Source organism: Artemia sp. Qi Xiang Cuo, chromosome 12, assembly GCF_049724085.1.
Source record: "Artemia sp. Qi Xiang Cuo chromosome 12, ASM4972408v1, whole genome shotgun sequence".
NCBI classification, from domain to species: Eukaryota; Metazoa; Arthropoda; class Branchiopoda; order Anostraca; family Artemiidae; genus Artemia; species Artemia sp. Qi Xiang Cuo.
This window is the reverse complement of record NC_142805.1, coordinates 31,600,118-31,624,010: the sequence shown is the minus strand read 5'-3', so window position 1 is coordinate 31,624,010 and position 23,893 is coordinate 31,600,118. Positions and strand designations below refer to the sequence as shown.

General features: G+C 34.0%; 1 protein-coding gene across 6 annotated transcripts in view; it reads left to right on the top strand.

Annotated features, from left to right (window-relative positions):
- The window catches only part of LOC148946013 (pseudouridylate synthase RPUSD2-like), a 323,761-nt gene that overhangs the window by 70,279 nt on the left and 229,589 nt on the right, over positions 1-23,893 (top strand). For 4 of the 6 annotated variants that reach the window (XM_089097954.1, XM_089097952.1, XM_089097951.1 and 1 more), the window contains exon 2: positions 21,997-22,299. The exons of 1 other annotated variant lie outside the window; for it this stretch is intronic. In XM_089097954.1, coding sequence (XP_088954080.1) covers positions 22,075-22,299 — 225 coding nt within the window. In that variant the 5' untranslated portion in view covers positions 21,997-22,074. Of the gene's footprint in view, positions 1-12,242; positions 12,298-21,996; positions 22,300-23,893 lie in introns of those variants that run through there. One more of the 6 variants, XM_089097955.1, reaches the window with a different exon arrangement.

Sequence of the window (23,893 nt, the reverse complement as noted above, 5' to 3'; positions counted from 1 at the left end):
ACATAATCGCTAGGGGAATGTATTGATTCACGAAGGGGGAATTAAGAAACAAACATGGCTTCTTTGATCTTTAGGCTAACCTAACCTGAGAAATTGATTTATATAATCGCTAGGGGAATGTATTGATTCACGAAGGGGAATTAAGAAACAAACATGGCTTCATTGTTGTTTGGCTAACCTAACCTGAGAAATTGATTTACGTAATCGCTAGGGGAATTATTGATTCACGAAGGGGTGGCTTCTTTAATCTTAGGTCTGAGGGATAAACGCTCTTTAGGTCAGAGAGAAAAATTAATATTCTATTTTTAAATAGGACTTCATTGATCTTTAGTGTCAGGAATTAGAAATGACATCACTTGTTATCATGGAATTATACAGGAGGCTAAAGAGATAGACATTATATTTTTAAATACTGCTTCACTGAGCTTTAAGTCGGAGATATAAATTGATATTCTAACGAATCCTTAATAGTGTAGCTAGGAACATTTATGAGATGAAGAGATTAACGTAGGAAAGGGTTTCCTAGAAATTTGAAATGTGACATCGCAGGGATGCCAAAAACAAAAGGAACACACAGAAATTACTTTTAGGGGATTATTTGGCTGAAACGATTTTAAACATTCTTGGGAATTATTTCGGCGAAACAGTTAGAGACATTTTAAAAGATGATTTTAGAAAAAGTTTTAGAAGAGGTTTTGAGTGTGGTCGTTATAGTAAGCAAGTTCTATTTGAACAGTGTCGTGAGGTCCTCTACCCCAACCCCAAAGGGCCCCGATCGCCCTACCCCGACCCAAAGGCCTCCGATCCCCACCCCCAATCCCGAAGGAACCCCCGGTCCCCAAAGGTTCCCCGGGCCCCCACCCGGCCCCCCCAGACCCCCAAAGGCCCTCCTCGGGCCCCCACAGAGTCCCCATCCATATTTTTTAATACTTTTTTTAAGGGTTTATTATATCTTTTCAGAACAAGTTATTTTCTTAATGTCCATTCTAAACCCATTTTACAAGTTGAAATGGGCGAAACCGTTTTAGGCATTTTAGGGAATTATTTCGGCGAAACAGTTAGAGACATTTTAAAAGATGATTTTAGAAGAGGATTTGAGGGTGAAACTCTGTGGTCGTTATAATACACAAGTTCCATTTGAACAGTGTCGTGAGGTCCACTCCCCCAAGCCCAACCGGCCCCGGTCCCCCTAATGCACATCGAGCCCCCAAAGGCCACCGGAACCCCATCCCCCCCCCATTTTTTAAAAATAATTTTTGAATTTTTTTAACATGGTATTTTTTATATCAACCCTTTTCCAACTTGAAGTACTTATCTTTTTCACTCACAACTATACTTTACAGCTTTTTGGATACCTCAACATCAAGAAATACTTTTCAAAGACCATTTCAGAGCAAGTTACTTTCTTAATGTTCCTCATAGACCCATTTTGCAACTTGAAGTACTTATCTTTTTCACCCACAACTATACTTTACAGCTTTTTGAGGGACACAATACCAAAAAATACTTTTCAAAGACCAGTCTAGAGTAAGTTACATTCTTAATGTACATCCTAAGCCCATTTTCAAACTTTACGTACATATCCTTTGCAACCACGTCTATACTTTACAGCTTTTTGGATACCTCAACACCAAGAAATACTTTTCAAAGTCCATTTCAGACCAAGTTACTTTCTGAATGTCCCTATTAAACCCGTTTTTCAACTTGAAGTACTTATCTTTTTCACTCACAACTATACTTTACAGCTTTTTGGATACCTCAACACCAAGAAATACCTTTCAAAGACCATTTCAGAGCAAGTTACTTTCTTAATGTACCTCCTAAACCCATTTTCCAACTTGAAGTACTTATCTTTTTCGCTCACAACTATACTTTACAGCTTTTTGCATACCTCAACACCAAGAAATACATTTCAAAGACCATTTCAGAGCAAGTTACTTTCTTAATGTACCTCCTAAACAAATTTTGCAACTTGAATTACTTATCTTTTTCACTCACAAAAATACTTTACAGCTTTTTGGATGCCGCAACCCCAAGAAATACCTTTCAAAATTCATTTCAGAGCAAGTTACTCTCTGAATGTCCCTTCTAAATCTATTTTCCAATATAAAATGCTTAACTTATTCGCCAACAGAGGCACAATGCTGCTTATATGTTACCACACCAAAAATACCCAATATTATAGGAAAGATAAATAGAACATACAAAAAAAATAGTCACAACTCATCCCATATAAAAACTAGTATAACTTATCTTTTTCACTCACAACTATACTTTACAGCTTTTTGGATACCGCAACACCCAGAAATACCTTTCAAAGACCATTTCAGAGCAAGTTACTTTCTTAATGTCCCTCATAAACCGATTTTCCAACTTGAAGTACTTATCTTTTTCGCAAACTACTATACTTTACAGCTTTTTTTATAAATCAAAACCAATAAATACATTTCAAAGACTATTTCAGAGCAAGTTACTTTCTTAATGCTCCTCCTAAACCAATTTTCCAACTTGAAGTACTTATCTTTTTCACCCCCAACTATACTTTACAGCTTTTTGAATGCTCCAACACCAAGACACACTTTTCAAAGGCATTGCAGCACAAGTTTTTTTCTTAATATACTTCTTAAACCAATTTTACAAATGCTAAATTGTTCAATAGTAGATAAAAAAATCTATATCATAACTGTGAATATTTTCATGAAATATAAGCAGTTGTATTTCAATTTTAAATTTTCTCAATGAAGTGAAGAAAAGTTCAAGTTCTCTTCTGATTTTTCTCAATGAAAAAGAAATTAGTTTTCATTCAATTCTATTTATTTCACAAAGACAAAAATAAATTTAAAGTACGATTCTAATTTTTTGGTTGGATGATAGAAAATGTAATACCATACTTATGAATATTTTCACTGAAGATAAAAAGTTCTAGTTCAAATTAAAATTTTCTCAACGAAGTCAAGGAAAATTCAAGTTCTCTTCTGAATTTTAGCAAAGAACACAATATAATTCTAATTTCTCCAGAGAAAACAAAAATCTTCCACTTGAGTTGTTTATTTCACAAAGACAAAGAAATTTAAAGTTCAATTCTAAATTTTTTTCGATGGAAGATAGAAAAAGTAATACCATACTTGTGAATATTTTCATGGAAGATAAAAAGTTCTTGTTCAATTTTAAATTTTCTCAACAAAGTCAAGAAAAGTTCAAGTTCCTATTCTGAACTTTACCAAAGAACACACTACAATTCTAATTTCTCCAGAGAAAACAAAAATCTACCACTTCAGTTCATTATTTCACAAAGACATAAAGAAATTTAAAGTTCAATTCTAATTTTTCGGTGGAAGATTGAAAAAGTAATATCACAGATGTGAATATTTTCACGGAAAATAAAAAGTTCTAGTTCAATTTAAAATTTTCTCAGCGAAGTCAAGGAGAGTTCAAGTTCTCTTCGGATTTTTCTCAATGAAAAAGAAAATAGTCATTGATAATTTATATTTTTCAAAATAATATGAAAATTTTCCATTTTAGTTCAGATCTGTCTCAAAGAGATGAAAAATTTAAAATACTGTTCTAAATTTTTCACAGAACATAAAAAAGTTCAAGTTCTCGTCGGAATTTTATCAAAGAACACAATTCAATTCTAATTTCTCCAGAGAAAACAAAAATCTTCCACTTCAGTTCTTTATTTCACAAAGACATAAAGAAATTTAAAGTTCAATTCTAATTTTTCGGTGGAAGATAGAAAAAGTAATACCATACTTGTGAATATTAGGCTAGGCTAAGTTAGGTTAGGCTAGGTTAGTCTACGTACGCGCGCGTACGTAGGCTAACCTAGCCTAACCTAACTTAACCTAACCTAACTTAAACTAAACTAACCTAATCTAACCTAACATAATAATACACCTAACTTTTTGCCTGTCTCTCACCTAACCTAAGCTAACCTAAGTGAAGCGTCCGTAGGCTAACCTAACATAACTTAACCTCACCTGATCTAACCTGACTTAATCTAGCCTAACCTAACCTAACCATACTCACCGGAAAAGGGTAGGTTAACTTATCATGAGCACTCATGATAAGTTAACCTAACTTAAACATGTAGAAATGTTTCTATTTATTTATTAATATTTATTTATACCTAATCTAACCTATTGTTTTGGAGTTTAGATGAAGGAGTTTGAACGATTTTCTTTAATAATAGAACAAGTCATTCATTTTCTAAATGAAAAATTTGACGGGTAAGTCAACAATACAAAGGAGCCAAAATTTAATTTAAAATTAGAAAAGAACTTTAAATTTTTCATCTCTTTGTGAGAAAAAAACCCGAACTGAAGTGGAGCCTTTTTATTTTTTTGGAAAAATTAGAAGAGAACTTGGAATTTTGTATGTCTTTGAGGAATTAAAAACTGAAGTGGAAGCTTTTTTTCATTTTCATTGGTAAAGTTAAGAATGGAGCTAACTTTTTTTACTTCTTTAAGAAAATTCAGAAGAGAACTTGAACATTTTATACTTCTTCGAGAAAACACAGAATTAAAGTGATGGTCCTTATCTTCATGTCGAATATTCAAATCTATGTATAACTTTTTCTATCTTATATTAAAAATTTGGAACATAACTTTAAATTTTTCATCTATTTGCAAAAAATCGGAAATGAACTTAAGAAAATTAGAATTAAAGTGAAACTTTTTATCTTCACTGAAAAATAATCACAATCACAGTATAACTTTTCCCATCTTCTACAGAAAAATTTAGAACTGAACTTTAAATTCCATATCTTCATGTTGAATATTCACAATCAATGTATAACTTTTTCTATCTTCTATGAAAAATTTGGAACCGAACTTTAAATTTTTCATCTCTTTGAGAAAAATCAGAACTGAATTTAAAAAAAATTATAAATAAAGTGAAACTTTTGATCTTCATGGAAAACAATCACAGTCATATTATTACTTTTTCTATCTTCCATCTAAAAATTTAGAATAGAACTTTAAATTTCTTTATTTCTTTGGGGAACTTAAAACTGAAGTGGAAGATTTTTATTTTTTCTTTAGAAATTAGAATTGAAGTGTGTTCTTTTGTAAAGTTCAGAAGGGAACTTGAAATTTTCTTAACTTCGTTGAGAAAATCTTAAATTGAAGTGGAACTTTCAATCTTCCGTATAAATATTCCAAAGTAGGATATTGCTTTTTCTATCTTCCACCGGAAAAATTAGAATTGAACATTAAATTTCTTTGTGTCTTTTTTGAAAGAAAGAACTGAAGTGGAAAATTTTTATTTTCTCTTGAGAAATTAGAATTTATTTTTGTTATTTAGTAAAATTCATTATATAACTTTGACTTTTATTCACTTCTTTGAGAAAATTTAAGTTTAACTAGAACTTTTTATCTTCCGGTAAAAAATTCACAAGTGTGGTATAACTTTTTCTATCTTCAACAGAAAAATTTTGAGTTGAACTTTAAATTTCATTATGTCCTTGTGAAATAAAAAACTTAAGTTGGAGATTTTCATTTTCTCTGTAGAAATTTGAATTGAATTGTGTTCTTTGGTAAAATTAAGTAAAGAACATGAACTTTTCTTCACTTCATTGAGAAAATTTAAAATTGAACTAGAACTTTTTATCTTCCGTGAAAATATTCAAAATTATTGTATTACTTTTTCTATCTTCCACCGAAAAATTTAGAATTGAACTTTAAATTTCTTTATGTCTTTGTGAAATAAAGAACTGAAGTGGAAGATTTTTGTTTTCTCTGGAGAAATTAGAATTGAAATGTGTTCTATGGTAAAGTTCAGAAGAGAACTTGAACTTTCCTTCCCTTTGTTGATAAAATTTTAAATTTAACTATAACTTTTTAATGTCCATGAGATAAATAGTAATTTGGGTATTGATTTTCCCATCTTCCATCTAAAAATTAGAAAAGAGCATTAAATATATTTATGTATTTTTGAAATAGTGAACTGACTTGGCAGATTTTTGTTTTCTCTGGAGAAATTAGAATTGAATTGTGTTCTTTGATAAAATTCCAAAGAGAAATTGAACTTTTTTATCTTCTGTGAAAAATTTGGAACAGTATTTTAAATTTTTCATCTCTTTGAGAAAGATCTGAACTAAAGTGGAAAATTTTTATATTATTTGGAAAATAGGAAAGGATCAATGACTATTTTCTTTTTCATTGAGAAAATTCAGAAGAGAACTTTAACTTTCCTTGACTTCGTTAAGGAAAATTTAAATTGAACTAAAAGTTTTTATCTTCCGTGAAAATATTCACAAGTATGATATTACTTTTTCCATCTTCCACCAAAAAATCAGAATTGAACTTTAAATTTCTTTGTCTTTATGAAATACTGAACTGAAGTGGAAGATTTTTGTTTTCTCTGGATAAATTAGAATTGTAGTTTGTTCTTTGGTAAAGTTTAGAATAGGAACTTGAACTTTTCCTCACTTCGTTGAGAAAATTTTAAATTGAACATAAACTTTTTTATCTTCCATGAAAATATACACAAGTATTATATTACTTTTTCTATCTTCCATCGAAAATTTTAGAGTTGAACTTTAGATTCCTTCATGTCTTTGTGAAATAAATAAATGAAGTGGAAGATTTTTATTTTCTCTGGAAAAATTAGAATTGAAGTGTGTTCTTTGGTAAAATTCCGAAGAGAACTTGAACTTTTCGTCGCTTCGTTAAGAAAATTTGGAACAGTATTTTAGATTTTTCATCTCTTCGAGACAGATCTGAACTAAAGTGGAAAATTTTTATATTATTTTGAAAAATATAAATGATCAATGACTAATTTCTTTTTAATTGAGAAAATTCAGAAGAAAGCTTGAACTTTCTTACACTTTGTTGAGAAAATGTTAAATTGAACTAGAACTTTTTATCTTCAGTGAAAATATTCACAAGTATGATATAACTTTTTCCATCTTCCATAGAAAAATTAGACTTGAACTTTAAATGTCTTTATGTCTACGTAAAATAAAGAACTGAAGCTGAAGATTTTTGGTTTCCCTTGTGAAATTAGAATGGAGGTGTTTTCCTCGTTAAATTTCAGAAGAGAAATTGAACTATTATTTACTTCATTTAAACAGTGTTAAATTGAACTGTATATTTTTATCTCAAATGAAAATATTCACAAATATGGGGTTACTTTTTCCATATTACACCGAAAAATTAGAATTGAACTTTAAATTTCTTACTGTCTTTGTGAAATAAAGAACTGAAGCGGAAGATTTTTGTTTTTTCTGGAGAAATTAGAATTGAAGTGTGTTCTTTGGTAAAGTTCTGAAGAGAACTTGAACTTTTCTTTACTTCGTTGAGAAAATTTTAAATTGAACTAGAACTTTTTATCTTTCGTGAAAATATTCACAAGTATGATATTACTTTTTTTATCTTCAACTAAAAAATTTAGAATTGAACTTAAAATTTCTTTATGTGTTTGTGAAATAAAGAACCGATGTGGAAGATTTTTGTTTTCTCTGGAGAAATTAGAATTGAAGTGTGTTCTTTGATAAAATTCTGAATAGAACTTGAACTTTCTTATCTTCTATGAAAAATTTGGATTAGTATTTAAAATTTTTCATCTCGTTGAGACAGATCTGAACTAAAGTGAAAATTTTATATATTATTTGGAAAAATAGAAATGATCAATGACTAATTTCTTAATCATTGAGAAAATTCAGAATAGAACTTGAAATTTCATTGACTTCGTTGAGAAAATTTTAAATTGAACTAGAACTTTTTTTCTTCCATGAAAATATTCACAAGTATTGTATTATTTTTTCTATCTTCCTCCTAAAAATTCGAATTGAACTTTAAATTTCTTTATGTCTTTGTAAAATAAATAGAATTAAATAAAAACTAATTTCTTTTTCATTGAGAAAATTCAGAAGAGAACTTGAACTTTTCTTCACTTCATTGAGAAAATTTAAAATTGAAATAGAACTGCTTATCTTTCATGAAAATATTCACACTTATGATATAGATTTTTCTATCTACTATTGAACAGTTTAGCATTTGTAAAATTGGTTTAATAAGCATATATAAAAATGACCTTGTTCAGAAATGCTTTTGACAAGTATTTCTTGTTGTTGGAGCATTCGAAACGCTTTAGAGTATAAATGTGGCTCAAAAAGATAAGTAATTCAATTTGGAAAATGGGTTTAAGAGGAGCATTAATAAAGGAGGCTGCTCTGAAATAGTCTTTGAAAAGTATTTCTTGGTTTTGAGGTATCCAAAAAGCTGTAAAGTATAGTTGTGAGTGAAAAAGATAAGTACTTCAAGTTGGAAAATGGGTTTAGGAGGGAAATTAAGAAAGTAACTTGATCTGAAATTTTCTTTGAAAATTATTTCTGGGTGTTGAGGTATCCAAAAAGCTGTAAAGTTTAGTTGTGGGTGAAAAAAGATAATTAATTCTAGTTTGAAAATGGTTTTATGAGTGAGATTAAGAATTTTACTTGATATGTAATTGTCTTTGAAATGTATTTCTTGGTTTTGAGGTATCCAAAAAGCTGTAAAGTATAGTTGTGGGTGAAAAAGATAAGTACTTCAAGTTGGAAAAAGGGTTTAGTAGGTACATTAAGAAAGTAACTTGCTCTGAAATGGTCTTTGAAATGTATTTCTTGGTGTCGAGGTATCCAAAAAGCTTTAAATTATAGTTGTGTGTGAAAAAGATAACTACTTCTATTTGCAAAATGTGTTTAGGAGGTACATTAAGAAAGTAACGTGCTCTGAAATGGTCTATGAAATGTATTTCTTGGTGTTGAGGTATCCAAAAAGCTGTAAAGTATAGTTGTGGGTGAAAAAGATAAGTACTTCAAATTGGAAAATGGGTTTATGACGGACATTAAGAAAGTAACTTGCTCTGAAATGGTCTTTGAAAGGTATCTCTTGGTGTTGAGGTATCAAAAAAGATGTAAAGTATAGTTGTGAGTGAAAAAGATAAATACTTCAAGTTGGAAAATGGGTTTAATAGGGACATTCAGAAAGTAACTTGCTCTGAAATGGTCTTTGAAATGTAGTTCTTGGTGTTGAGGTATCCAAAAGGCTGTAAAGTATTGATGTGGTTGAAAAAGATATTTACTTCAAGTTGGAAAATGGGTTTAGGATGGACATTGAGAATGTGACTTGCTCTGAAATGGTCTTTGAAAAGTATTTCTTGGTGTTTGGAGAATCAAAAAGCTGTAAAGTATAGTTTTGTGTGAAAAAGATAAGTACTTCAAGTTGCAAAATGGGTATAGGAGGAACATTAAGAAAGTAACTTGCTCTGAAATGGTCTTTGAAAAGTATTTCTTGGTGTTGATGTATACAAAAAGCTTCAAATTATATCTTTGATTTAAAAAGATAAGTACTTCAATTGGGAAAAGGGTTGATATAAAAAAATTAAATGTTACAAAATTCAAAAATTGCTTTATAAAAATGGGGGGGGGGATGGGTTTCCAGGTTTGAGGTGTGGCTTTATTGACATTTGGGGGACCGGGGGCCGTTGGGAGTGGGGTCGGGTACCTCAAAACACTGTTCAAATGGAACTAGTTTATTATAACGACCACAGAGTTTCACCGTCAATTTCTCTTCAAAAACATCTTCTAAAATCCTCTTTTAAAATGTCTTTAACTATTTTACCGAAATAATTCCCTAAAATACCTAAAACAGTTTTACCCATTTCAACTTGTAAAATGGGCTTAGGAGGGACATTAAGAAAATAACTTGTTCTGAAAAGATATTATAAAGCCTTAAAAAAAGTATTAAAAAATATGGATGGGGACTCTTTGGGGGCCGGGGGAGGGCCTTTGGGGGTCTGGGGGGGCGGGGGGGGGGCCCGGGTAACATTTGGGGACGGGGGGGTTCCTTCGGAATTGGGGTATGGGGATCGGAGCCCTTTGGATCGGGGTAGGGCGATCGGGGCCCTTTGGGGTTGGGGTAGAGGACCTCACGACACTTTTCAAATAGAACTTGTTTACTATAACGACCACACTCAAAACCTCTTCTAAAACCTTTTCTAAAATCATCTTTTAAAATGTCTCTAACTGTTTCGCCGAAATAATTCCCTAAAATGTTTAAAATCGTTTCACCCAAATAATCCCCTAAAAGTAATTTCTGTGTGTTCCTTTTGTTTTTTGGCATCCCTGCGCTGTCCCATTTCAAATTTCTAGGAAACCCTTTCCTACGTTAATCTCTTCATCTCATAAATGTTCCTAGCTAAACTATTAAGGTTTCGTTAGAATATCAATTTATCTCTCCAACTTAAAGATCAGTGAAGCCGTATTTAAAAATAGAATTTCTATCTCTTTAGCCTCCCGCATAATTCCAAGATAACAAGTGATGTCATTTCTAACTCCTGACACTAAAGATCAATGAAGCCCTATTTAAAAATAGAATATCAATTTTTCTCTCTGACCTAAAGAGCGTTTATCCCTCAGATCTAAGATCAAAGAAGCCATGTTTGTTTCTTAATTTCCCCTTCGTGAATCAATAATTCCCCTAGCGATTACGTAAATCAATTTCTCAGGTTAGGTTAGCCAAACAAAAATAAAGCCATGTTTGTTTCTTAATTCCCCATCGTGAATCAATACATTCCCCTAGCGATTATGTAAATCAATTTCTCAGGTTAGGTTTGCCTAAAGATCAAAGAAGCCATGTTTGTTTCTTAATTCCCCCTTCGTGAATCAATACATTCCCCTAGCGATTATGTAAATCAATTTCTCAGGTTAGGTTAGGATCAATAAAATTCCCAATTGATTACGCAATCAATTTCTCGGAAATCCACTTCCCCCTCGATTACGCAATCAAGTTCTCGGAAATCCACTTCCTCTTCGATTACGCAATCAAGTTCTCGGAAATTCCCTTCCCCCTCGAGTCCTAGATCAATAACATTGTTCCCGTTAGAATTCACTGCGCATGTGCAACCTTCGTCCTGGAGTTATTACACCTAGAAACAACAAATAAATCGAACTTGGAAAAAGAGGTCATTGACCGATTACGCAATCTTTCTCCCTAGGGACTCTATGCCCATATTAGGAGTACCGTCACGAGATACATTCTTTTGATAACCGAATTTTGTACTGTCACGATCAATAGGGCCATTTCTACTTATGGTCAGTAGGAAATCCCTGTTTGAAAATTTGTTCATTCTTTAAGGAAAACCTCAAAGGAATCCTTTCGTACTTAACAAATTTCATCTTTTTCCTCAATGGGTGAGGAACCTTAAGCTAGTAAAAAAAGAAGAAATTTACTAGTTAGCGAACTTCTCATCATGTATCGTTAATGTTTAAGCTAGGCACATCAAGCCTGAATAGTGCAAGCCCTTTAATTTCTTCCACTGAAGGATTATTTTGGGGACCCCTTGTAAAATATTAAGTTTAAAATCTTAAATTTTTGAAGATCAGGTCGGGGGGGGGGGGTATAGGCGTTTCATTAAAGATCTTGCCAAATCCCTCCCCCTCCCAAACAGATTTGTTTTGATTCGAGGCTAAAAATGCACTTTTTCAGGTCTTTTGGTCAACTCTCTTGCAGAAAAAGAATTATATGGATCTCCCCCTCCTATTCTCGGTCTCATCACACTGTCCATGGTTTCTTATGGTCAAAGTATATCTGTATGAACTGAAGGTCCATTTTTGCACACAGGGGGATATAAGGATTCCTATGAGGAAGTTAAACGGGCCTGTAGGCATTTTTGCTTTGAACCTGAAAATGTTTTTCTTCGGGTTTTAAACATCGTATCCCTTAGAAAAACGAATCTGATATGTTTATCTTCCAAGTCGCGGTTGTCTCTATATGAGCTTGTCTGCTTCATCTTGCTGTATGAGGCCTTTTGTGTTCGTTTTACATTTCTGCATCTCTAGTTTTACGTGTAAAAGAGCAATTGTTAAGAGCAATCCTTTCGCAAGGCTTTCATATTATTTCCTGTAAGAAACGGAAGGGGTGGTGTACATCTACCATCTTCAGTGTAGTCTGTGTTATGATGTTTGTGATATCAGTTTTTTTTTCATACTAGAAAAAATACTGATAGCTGTAATTGGTAGTGAGGACTTACCCCTGAGAAATTCTATCTATTGAGTTTAAATGGCGTCTACTACGAAGCTGTTTCATTCTTTTAATGCTAAAGAAGGCATCAACAAACTGAATGGTGTTAGACAGGTGCTTTGTATGTTTGCAAATCGTCCATCCTGTTTTTATGTGCATAATTCTGTGTTGTCATATGCGATAGCAAATTTGTCTGGTTAGTTTCATTCGTAGGGCTTAACGACGCAATCTTTCAAGCTAGTTCCGTTTTCTTGGACAGACCATTGATTGGAATAATTAAAGGATTTTGTTGGTAAGAAAGAGCTATTCTAGTATTCCTACCAGTTTGTTCTTTTGGTAAGGCGTCATAACTTCTAACCGTCAGGAGCACTAACGTCAGGACATCGACAAAATCCCTCATAACATCGACATAACATCTAAAATTTTAAAACTTTAGTTTTTTGGGGTTTATGGAGGAAATTGTACCTAGATTAGGTTAGGCTACGTATTTAATATATGCTATGCTTTACCCCCACCCCCCTGATGTGCAAATATATAACCCAAATATGTTTCTAAACTATTATATACTTATTACTATTATATAAACTTATAAATTTTTTGTCGGTGTTATGTCGGTTAGTGGTTCTGACCGATTTTCATTTTATATGTTATGCCGTTTAGTGCTTGTGACGATTAGTCGAAATAGTAGCAACCGGTTCTTTTTTCTAATGTTGTCTGAAAACTGTCAGTTTTTTTTACATTAGCTGGACTTTAAAAGTGTTTGTTTCTGCCAAGTTCTGTAGCTAGGGGTACTGGCAATGGAAGTATAAAATTTACTGTTTTCTCCATGCTGCTTTTTAAAATATTTAACCAACCACAAAGATTCATGGTCCTGCTGTAACAAAAAAAAAAGAAGAAAAAAATCTGTAGATGGTTCCATCTTCTACCTCCGTCTATGCCACTGCAGGTGTGTCAATTGACGAACATGTGGGAGGGGGAGCAAAATGTATATTCAAGATCTATAGGAGGCAATTTTGTTGTTTTTTTTTCATTGAAGACACCAAAAAAGTAAGCTATTTTTCAATGATAATGCTAAAAAGGTGTTTCGAACTCTAGGGGCAAATAATCTAGGGGGATTTGTCCATCTCTAATGCCAACCCTATTGACACACCCATACCACTCCTTTTTTTTGTCTACTAGCCAACATTTGATTCCATGACCCGTGTTTCTGCTGCCTCTGGAATGCTCGGTGAAATCTAGTGCGGGGCTGCTTAATTTACCTGCGTCTACAAGATGTTTTTTAGTAATGGCTAGTTTAAAAGAATATAGGGATAGAAAATACATTTTTTGATCAATTGTCTTTGGTCCTGCTTGCATCTGTATTTTATTATCTGGAAGATCTGCTTAAATCCTAAAGGGCATCGGGGATTGATCTTGATTCTCAAAAATCTGTCTATCATAGGTTTGCATCTTTAACTTTCCATATCGGAATTATGTGATCCCGTACTGATCACCTACTGGAAATTTGAAGGTTTCAAAAAGTTCTATTTTGGAATATGTTGCCTTGAGGAATAGTTTCCCAACCAAAGCTGTAACTTTAAGTAATCTCATGCTGTTCCAAGCAGTTTTTCAAGCACTTTCATCGTATCATGTTTACTTGACTAATTATGTTTTATTATGGATTTGTTGGTTGTATTTTTTAGTCATTTGTAACTACAATTGCTTTTGTAATAACCAAATAAAGTTCACTGATACTGATACAAACATATATGTTGTTTGTTCAGTTGATTCGAAAAAACACGCGGAAGTTGCAGTGCTACTCCCTGGAGAAGCAATTCCCAGAAGACTTTCTTTAAGATTCGCTACAATGATTTCTAATGAGTGTTTTGTATGTCAAAAACAGAGAAGATAATTATGAAGACTAGAGGTACAAGGTCGGATCTGCTGGTACTGCTATTCTTGCAAGAAAAAGAAAGAAAGAAAGGGAATTGCTGCTTTGCTTTTTCTCCGCTCAGAGTTTCTGGTGCCGAAGTAGACTGCCCTTTTTGCAGCGTTGATGAAGCCGTGTAACGAGGGATCAAAGCCGTATCCAGGGGGGGGTATACCCGGTTTGAACCCCCCCCCCCCGAAATTTTTGACCGAGTCGAAAATTAGTAAAACCTAGGTAAAAATCAGTAAAATTAGTCGAAAACTGAGTCAAAAATTAGTACACCCCCCCAAAAAAAAAGTCAAAAATTGGTAAACCCTCCCCCCCCCCCGAAAAAAAAATCCTGGATCCGCCCTTGCGAGGGATATACCTATCTGTAAATATTTCTAAAAGCTGGAGCTATTTCTGAAGAATTTAGGTTTCGCAATGTTTTTAGAAATTCTAAGAAATTATATAACGAGGGTTGGAACTATATTTAGGTATGTCTTTAAAGTAGAGTTGCAGGGTCTTCTGGAGACTTTGAGTCGAAGTTGGGCTTCTGAACACTAGCCGAGTGCATGTTTAAAAAAAACGAAAAAAAACCTCCATGGCTGTAACCATACACATAGCAATGTATTTGTGGTCAAACCATCCTTCGGAAAAAAGAATATCATTGTATTTCATTCTCATTTAACTTTTCGCATATACTTGAGTCCAAATCGAAGTGACGTATCGTTACTTTTTCAAAAACGGGTTATAAAGGATAAACATACCTCGAGTGGATATTTTTCCAACGGTCACATTCACAGAGACATTTTTGCCTTATATGAGGCTGGGGCGCTGGATATAATTGAACCAAAAATAGTTCAGTATATGTGCTAAGTATACTTTATTTAATTTATACAAAAAATAAGGAACATTATATAATTTTAAAGCACAGTTTTGTCCGATTTTTCTCATTTAAATCTTTGACCAAATAGATCGAACGAACACTTATTTTTCAATAGAATAGAGAGTAACTTTCATTTCGTACAGTACAAGTTTTCTCTTTGCCGTATATTGCTTAAATGCGATTATACCAATGAACTCCCCAACTGGATGCAAGCCCTATTGTGTCAATGGATGTGTACAACGTTTCTTGTTATCCCAGGAGAATTCTCCATGTTAGATGGAGGAAGCAACACTTCTTATTATATGTAATAGAAAGTAGCTTTCACTTCATATAATACATGTTTTCTTTGTACCCACTATTACTTAGCTGTGATAATTCCAATGACCTGCTCAACCATATGCAAGCCCTGTTGAGTATATGGATGTGTATAACGGTTCTTGTTATCCCAGGAGAGTTCTCCGTATTGGATGGAGAGAACACTTTTTATTCTATGTAATAGAAAGTAGCCTTGACTTCATGGAGTACAAATTTTCTCTGTGCGCTATATTGCTTATTAAATAAAAAGAAGTTTTTTTTTCAACTGAAAGCAAGAAGCAACATTAAAACTTAAAACGAACAGAAATTATCTAGTATATGAGGGGGGTTGTCACCTCTCCAACACCTCGCGCTTCACGCTAAAGTTTTTTAGTACTTAAAAAAAACCTCTTACTGTTCTAATTAAAAGAACCTTATGTTTCAGGAGTCGTTCTTAAAGATTGGGATAAAGAGCGAGGTGTTGAGGAGAGGCAACTCCCCTCATATACGTAATAATTTCGGTTCGTTTTAAGTTTTAATGTTGCTTCTTACTTTCACTTGAAAAACTTGTTTTTTTTATTTAATATCCGATCGAATTTTATATAATGCCAGGAAATCTCGCCCCGCCTCCACGAAAAAATCCTTAACGGATGTATCCTCTAGACAATTCAATCCTGACAAAAATTTACCCGGATAATTACCCTTAACATCCCCACGTGTAAAATTGTCGGCAAAGAAAAAGCAAGACAAAAGAAGAATTTCGTGTAGAAATTCTGGCGAATTACTCCAGTGTAAAGTTTCCCCTAAAAAAATTGCCCCTGGAAACTTCACTCCCCATGGAAAATTCTCACCGTAGAAAATCCCCCCGTCAAAAAATTCGCCCCCGCCCGAAAGATGTATGCATACTTCCCAATAAAACATACCATGCGTAAACATGGGAAAATATTATGTGCAAATACTATATTTCCTCAGGGACTATGGGAGGTGATTTTATCGCCAAAGGCATAGTTTTTCGGCCTTTCAACTGTGGTGAACAAAATGGCTATCTAAAAATTTTCATCGGACGATTTTGATAAATAAACGGGCGTGGGAGGGGGCCTAGTTGCCCTCCAATTTTTTTTGTCGCTTAAAAAGAACACTAGAACTTTTAATTTTCATTTGAATAAGCCCCCTCCCGATATTTTAGGTCCACTGGGTCGATACGATCATCCCTGGGAATGCCCTGGGGAGCGTTTCTTCTTATCTCAGGATATTTCTCCGCTTAGATTGAATGAACGCTTCTTATCTATTTAATAGAAAGTAGTCTTCACTTCATATAGCTCAAGTTTTCTCTGTACCCACTATTACTCAACTGCGATTATTCCAATGATCTGCCCAACCACATACACGCCTTGTTGCGTCTATGGATGTGGACAGCGTTTCTTGTTATCTCAGGAGATTTCTCCATTTAGATCGAATGAACGCTTCTTATTCTATTTAATAGAAAGTAGTTTTCACATCATATAGCTCAAGTTTTCTCTGTACCCACTATTACTTAACTGCGATTATTCCCATGATCTGCCCAACCACATACACGCCTTGTTGCGTCTATGGATGTGGACAGCGTTTCTTGTTATCTCAGGAGATTTCTCCATTTAGATCGAATGAACGCTTCTTATTCTATTTAATAGAAAGTAGTTTTCACATCATATAGCTCAAGTTTTCTCTGTACCCACTATTACTTAACTGCGATTATTCCCATGATCTGCCCAACCACATACACGCCTTGTTGCGTCTATGGATGTGGACAGCGTTTCTTGTTATCTCAGGAGATTTTTCCGTTTAGATCGAATGAACGCTTCTTATTCTATTTAATAGAAAGTAGTCTTCGCTTCATATAGCTCAAGTTTTCTCTGTACCCACTATTACTTAACTGCGATTATACTAATGCCCCACCCAATCATATTCTGTTATAGTAGGAGAAGTCTCTTTTTAGATCAAGGGAATAGTTCTTTTTTTGTGTAATAGAAAGTAGCCTTCACTTCCAATATTGCAAGTATTCTTTTCTAAATCTAACAAGGTTGGGGAATTGCGAGAACAGCGGTCATGCAAACTCTTTTAGATTGCTTAAAGGGATTTTTAGGGCTTTTCAAGAGACGATTTCCACCAAAATGAAGGTATCTACCGGGATTTATCTATATAAGAATGCCTTCGGAGATTCTAAATTGGAATGAATACTATCTGAGTCCAAGCTTGGAATCGCCAAACGTGAAGAATATCACTGATTCCTTTGACTGACTTAATAGGAACTGTAGTTTAAACTTTTTCGTTGTCTGAGTGACGTATTCCCACTTGCTCAGTTTGTGTTAAATTTATAAATTCAGCATATCAACGAATGTTTATTGTTTGTTTTTTTAACAAAATTATGCGAGAGAGAGAAGATTATGGTTTTTCTTTGTTGGGGGAGAAGAGTCAAAACACGGAGAAATTGCGTTTAATGCCTCCATGCATTTAAAACTGAGTAGACCTTATCTCTTTCGATGCCTGAGCCTTGACTAAGTTCGGTGAGTCTGTCCATAATAAAAGTCTCTTCGGATTGATTTCCTAGGTAGGGGATTATCCATACTCTATAAGTACGATGCTCAAGTAACCGAAACTGGTGACGTCATGGAATGACGGTGTGTATGTCTTGAAGCTGCAGGAGCATTACAAGTGAGGCGAGAGGTTGTTATACTAGGCTGTAAAGTCTAGATAAACTCCTCCATATTAGTAGGACCCTTCTGAAAATGAGATCCTCGCTATGTCACTAAAAATTTCTAGTCCCAAGGGTAGATCGTATTAATCCTGGATAATATCGGATTCTTACGCAATGGCTCCAAACAATGGATTTTTTAGCCTCTCTGAAACCCTCTGAAGTTGCTACACTTTTTTCCTAAAAAGTGTTGCTTTTACTTTTATTGCTGACAGTAAACCAAAATTAAACGAAAAGAAAAAAGCAGAAGGAAACATGTTTCTTATTTATTTTCCTTACCTTCTCCTAAAAATTAGTGAGAAGCTTGTCAAAAATTTGGTTGACTTAATGTGCCAAAAGTGTAGTAACGTGTTTGAACTTATCATTCTAAGTTGGGCATAAGTTGGGTTTGAACTTATCATTCTAAGTCGCCCCGTGGGCAGGGGGGGGCGGGATTTGGACCCCCCCCAGAAATGTTTGTCTGACTCGTAAAAACGGTCCAAAAATGGACAGAAACAAATTTTGTATGCGTTTTTAGATTTTTTGGATAACCCTCCCCCCCCCCAAAAAAAATCGAGTAAAACCCCCTCCGAAAAAACATCCTGGGTACGGCCTTGCTAGGGAGTTATTCTGGGGAATAATTTGTTGCTTAAAAATGCGCGATGTAGGTTCAAATGCTCATTTCAGTCAATGACCCCCAGACCAAATATTTCTGGAGAGAGAGGGAATCCCTCAACTAGTCTAAAAGTGGAATTTTTGTTGTTGCTATTTTTTGCAGGTATTATATAAGAGCTGAGTAATCATGGCAACCATTTAAATAACTTGAAAGCCCCTTTGTTTTTCCTCCTGAACTATATGGTAAAAGTACATATCTTCAAAGGATTATGGTGCTGACTTAGCACTGTTGTGTTCACTGTTGTTAATAAGCAATATATTAAAAAAAAAAAAAAAAAAAAAAAAAAAAAAAAAATAAATAAAATCCATTTTAACAAGTTAGGAAACTCCGAACAGTGTCCATATTTTGACGTATAAGCCCGCTTTTTGGACTGGAAAACTTTGCATTTGAGAAACTGACTGCAGCTGGCCTTTTAGGAAGGTTTACATGTGCAGTTTTAACTTAATATGGATTCGGGGTGACGATGCACTGTTTTTTTCAATAATATTTTTTTTTTTCAATCTATGCTTACTTTTATTTACTTAGATTTCAACCCGTCTTAGCTATGGTATTGATTTTAATGGCAAACAAGTCTACTGTATCACTGCAAATAGCCTAGTTCAAAATTGGTTGGGTTAGATTAGTTTATTTTTAACAAAATTACAACAATTATGACAAGTGTCTGCCTATGTCAAGAAATAAGATTTACTTGCACTAGGTGGCTTCAATTATAACACTCGCATAACCTTTAAATCAATAATACTGAGAAAAAAAGTACATAAAAAATCAGGAAATTAACAAACTCATCAAATAGGCAAAAAAAATCCCTTAATAAATAGCCAACACTGATAATATTAACGAAATGCACATTCAACGGAATATAGATAAACTAAATTGTATATGAATAATATATAAACAAATAAATAACAAAAAAGGAATTACTTCCCATCTCTAAATTGTGATTGATCGTTAGTTGATTTGTATTTCTTATTATTTTGCGTCGTATGAAAGTTGCCCCACTATTGTGTGAAGTGTTGCTGGATATATTTTTTTTCGTTTTTTTTCTTTTGGTGCAGATTTTCCTTCAAATGACCCTTTAAATTTTAGTTAAGAAAAATATTTCTCTCAGAACGATCCTTAGTTGTGGAGAGAACAGCCAACCTCTCTTTGCCTTTGACAGAGCTTATTGCAACTAAATGCAACTGTTCAACACGATCTAGGCAGCGAAATTAAATTTTTGTTAAAAAAAATCTTGTGACCCCATAGAATCTTTAAAACAAACAAAAAGGAACGATTTTTAGCTTATCGTGATAGATAAATACACCGATAATTTTTTGTCTGTTAAAGGATTGTCGTTACAGAGATTTCAGTCGGGATTGCAGGTTATTGAGCTTTGAAGCTCAGTAAGAATACGAAAAACTGATTGCAATGATTGAAGGCGCCCTATTTAGCGAGTGCTCCATATCATTGTGAAAAACCCTGACCCATGTGTTGCAAAAATGTTGTCGACAATTAGTCAACAACCACCAGTGAGGCATAATTCAATCTCAAGTAATAAGGTTAATTATAGAGAAAGCAGTTATAATTTTTTTTGTCTTATATTTAATTTGTTTTCTGCTGCTTGAACTAGTTTTAATGAAAAACGTAATTTAAGCGTGTATACTAAACTGGTTGCAAAGTTATCTGATTTCTTTTATTTTCGCATTTGACACATTTAAGCTGTTTTTTTTTCATTTTGGAGATTCTTTGTATACGAATATTTTCACAAAACTCCTTTTATAAACCGTATATCCCATTATAAAGTTGGATTCCTTTTGAATAACTCAATCCCGGTATTGTTGCTTAATTATAGCAGCACGCAGTATAAATCGTCCTTATTCTGTTAACTTCGTGTTTTTCATTTGCAAAAGAGGATTATTGCGTTTTATTCACAAAACAACGTTAATTACACTAATAGACAATTTATATAGTTAGCAGTATGATCTTTCCCTGTCTCACCCATTATAAAAACCCGGACCGAGGTGCGAGTGCTCCAGAGAACGTATAAACATAAGCGGCATTAGATCTTTTCACGGGTAGACAAAGAATAATCACCTACGGAACAAGTACTGACAAATCACTTGGCCGGCTCACCAATAAGTGGACAATAAGTGCACAAATAAGTGGGAGGAGCTTTTTGTTCGCACCGAGAATGAAGAGCCAGAAATCATCTGCGGTAAACTTACTGGATAATTATATAAACTGTACACTAATACATTAAGCTGATTTTAGCTGATTGAAAAGATTGAGCTGATTGGCTGATCTTTGACGTTCCTGTGTTTTTTTGTGATCCAATATATCCATAATTAAAAAACAGAGGTAGGCCTACTTATGTAGAAAGCGGTAAGTGCGCGAAAAGTGAAGTTTCGTTAATGCTAATGAAATAAAACAAAATAGGATGAAAATATAATAATTCAGAAACGAATTTGGGATATATATTTTCCCATTCAGGGGGGGGGGGTAAAGCGTAGCATATATTAAACACGTAACCTAAGCCAACCCAACCTTGGTACCTTTTAGTCCCCCTAAACCCCCCAAAAATAAAATTTAAATAATAGTTCCCGGAGTGAGAAATCTTTTGTAATGCCTATCTTTATACAGTGTCTCATATAAATACTCGGTAATGCGTATCTGTTTTCGCAATACACTTACCACTTTCTACATAATTACCAAAAGGGATAATTGGTTGTAGGGTGCCTCAAAATTAAATTTGATTAGTTTTAAATGATCAAACCTAAGGATTAATTGATATAATAGTATTTTTTTAATTTTTTTTTTGTTTGTAAGTGTAATTAGTGCATATCTGCACTTATTATTTCTGTAAAATAAATATGTTAGTACCAATGAAAGGAGAGGAGGTGGGATCCAAAGTTAATTTCATAGGAAAAAAGAAAAAAAATATTATATTAATTTTTTATGCATTGGTTTAACTTTGTCTAAAGCCAATACAAACAATAGACAGTTGTACCCATTCTGGCGTGTCATTATACCTTAATATGATATGTACTGCTAAAGGATGATTTGCACCTTTTATTTATTTATTATTATCAACATCGGTAAGCCCTGTGACTTGTCTAGAAAAATGTTTTATTTATTGTTATTAAAAAGTATGTGTAGAAAATTATTGCTATACTAAAAGCTTGTTGCGATCGTTGCATGCACATTTCTTTCTTTTTTTTCAAAATGCATTTAACGTGTTCAATATTTGTAGTTGTTACAATCACCTTCAGTGCCAAAAGGAAAATTTGTTATAAAAAATATCCCTAAAAGGCGTATCTTATTTTTTTTTTTTTAATCTGGGAAATATATGGACATGACGTATCGAATTTATAATGAAAATTTGCTTTTTATGGACTTTAATAAGGATATATTCATTAACGATTTTTTTTCTTACATCCAGTGGTATGTGACTCTTTCAGCATATGAGGCGTGCATGCGGCAACTGGGCTATTTTGTTGTATGAATGTCGTTAATTGTCAATACTTAAGAAACTTTTTGATAGTGTTTATTATTTAGGGCTTATGTATCCTATCTGCATTTGGCTATAGTGCTTATGGTAAAGTGACGTGAGTGATATTGTAATTACGATTCAAAATGCAGCAGCAGCCCTTGTTGACATGGTTGCCACTGGCATCACTTGGCGCTCAGTACATTCCAGTGCAAGCGAGTGTTCCAATGCCTGATTTATCACGTGTTCAGTATATTTTACCTGAAAATAGTGCTTTATATGCAAACGATATGTTGTTACGTCTCCAGCTTGCAAACCAACTGGCAAGCTCCCCAGTTAATCGTTGTCTGCCCTTGCCGTTGAATTGTAAGGTAATACCCTGTTTCAGTTGCATTGCTTTGTGTTAAAGACCCGGATTTGTGTTTTCCTTTTTGTCGACTGTCGATAGTATTAGCATCAGGTTCAAGGCCGTATTCAGGGGAGGGGTTAGGGAGTTTGACCCCCCCCCCAAAAAAAAAACTCCGACTTATAATAAAGTAATAAAACTGCATAAAAACACATTTTTGATGCGTTAAAAGAATTGTAAACCCCCCTCCCCCCCCCAACAAAAATCCTGGATACGACCCTGCTCAGGTTATAGGCTACATACTTAATAAATACAGTGAAACATTGGGTGGTCTTAGCTGTAAGACTAACATTGTTTCCCTGCAGAGTTAACAGCTAATCTGTTCAGAGTTAACCATTTCTAAAGCAATCATTTCCTACAGCCAAGCTCCAAGCATAGGCCCCCAGCCGACTAATGAAAAGGGGTTTAGGGTTGTTTTTCAAGCTCAAAATGCCACTCAGCTTGGAACTATTTGGGCATACGAAAGAGAACGAAGAAAAATGCAACATTGAAGCTCATGAGAATTATGAAAATTGAATTTCAAGAATCTTTTGCTCGTTCTAGCCGACTCGTTAACGAGCTAGACTTGAGACCCTTTGTCCGTGAGGACAGCGGTTCAAATCCTGGTGTCGCTGGTTATTTGGTTTGGTTCTAGGCGTTTACCCCCCAGGCAATTACCCCCGGATAATACCCCCCCCCCCCCCGAAGAAAGCACCCTATGCGGAAAATACTCCCCCGGAAACTACCCCTGCGGAAAATGCCCCCCCCCTATTGAAAACATCCCACCCCCTCTAAAAATACTTCTCCCCCTGGAAATACCCCCGCAGCAAATACCCCCCCCCCCCGGAAAATACCCCTCCGTGGAAAATAAGGCTTTCCAAATTTGAGAATTTTATTTGAGTTTTTTCCGTAGGGAGAAGGAATTTCGGTACCTATGTACTATACACCAATCACTCAAGTTTACCCTGTGTAAAACTCGAGAACAAACCGGTTTCTTCGTTAAGTTTATTTCAGCTTAGCGCGAGACAAGACAAAGACAAGTGAAAGAATAGATGGGAGATATATAATTTGGGCTATATATTTGCACATTAGGGGGGGGGGGATAAAGTATTTGACAGTTTGAAGTCAGAAAACACTTTTTCGTCTTTAAAAATTAAAGAAGTATTAAGACTTTAAGGAATAAATATCAGATTATGTAGGCCTATATCATACTGACAATACACTTTTTTTTTTCTTTTTTTTTAGTAAGGTACAAATTAATTTGTTTCTGGTCTTAAGAAGACATGTGTGTTGTCAGCCATACTCCTTTTAACTTTTGCTAGTTTTGAGTTTGACTAGGTTATCTTTTGTAATTTCTGTTAGTTTTGAGTTTCTTTTATTTACAAATCGTTATTTGTGGTAGTTTTACACTTAGAAGATAGGAAAAACAAACTCGTAAAATTTAACAACGCTTTTTTCCGTAAGGATAGCTAAACCTTCTTAAACTTTTTGGTGCCATAAGATTTAGCTTAATTTTGATGATTGTTCGTTCACCTACAATTTTTTTCTTCTTCAATTTTTTTTTTTATTTGGCGCCCACT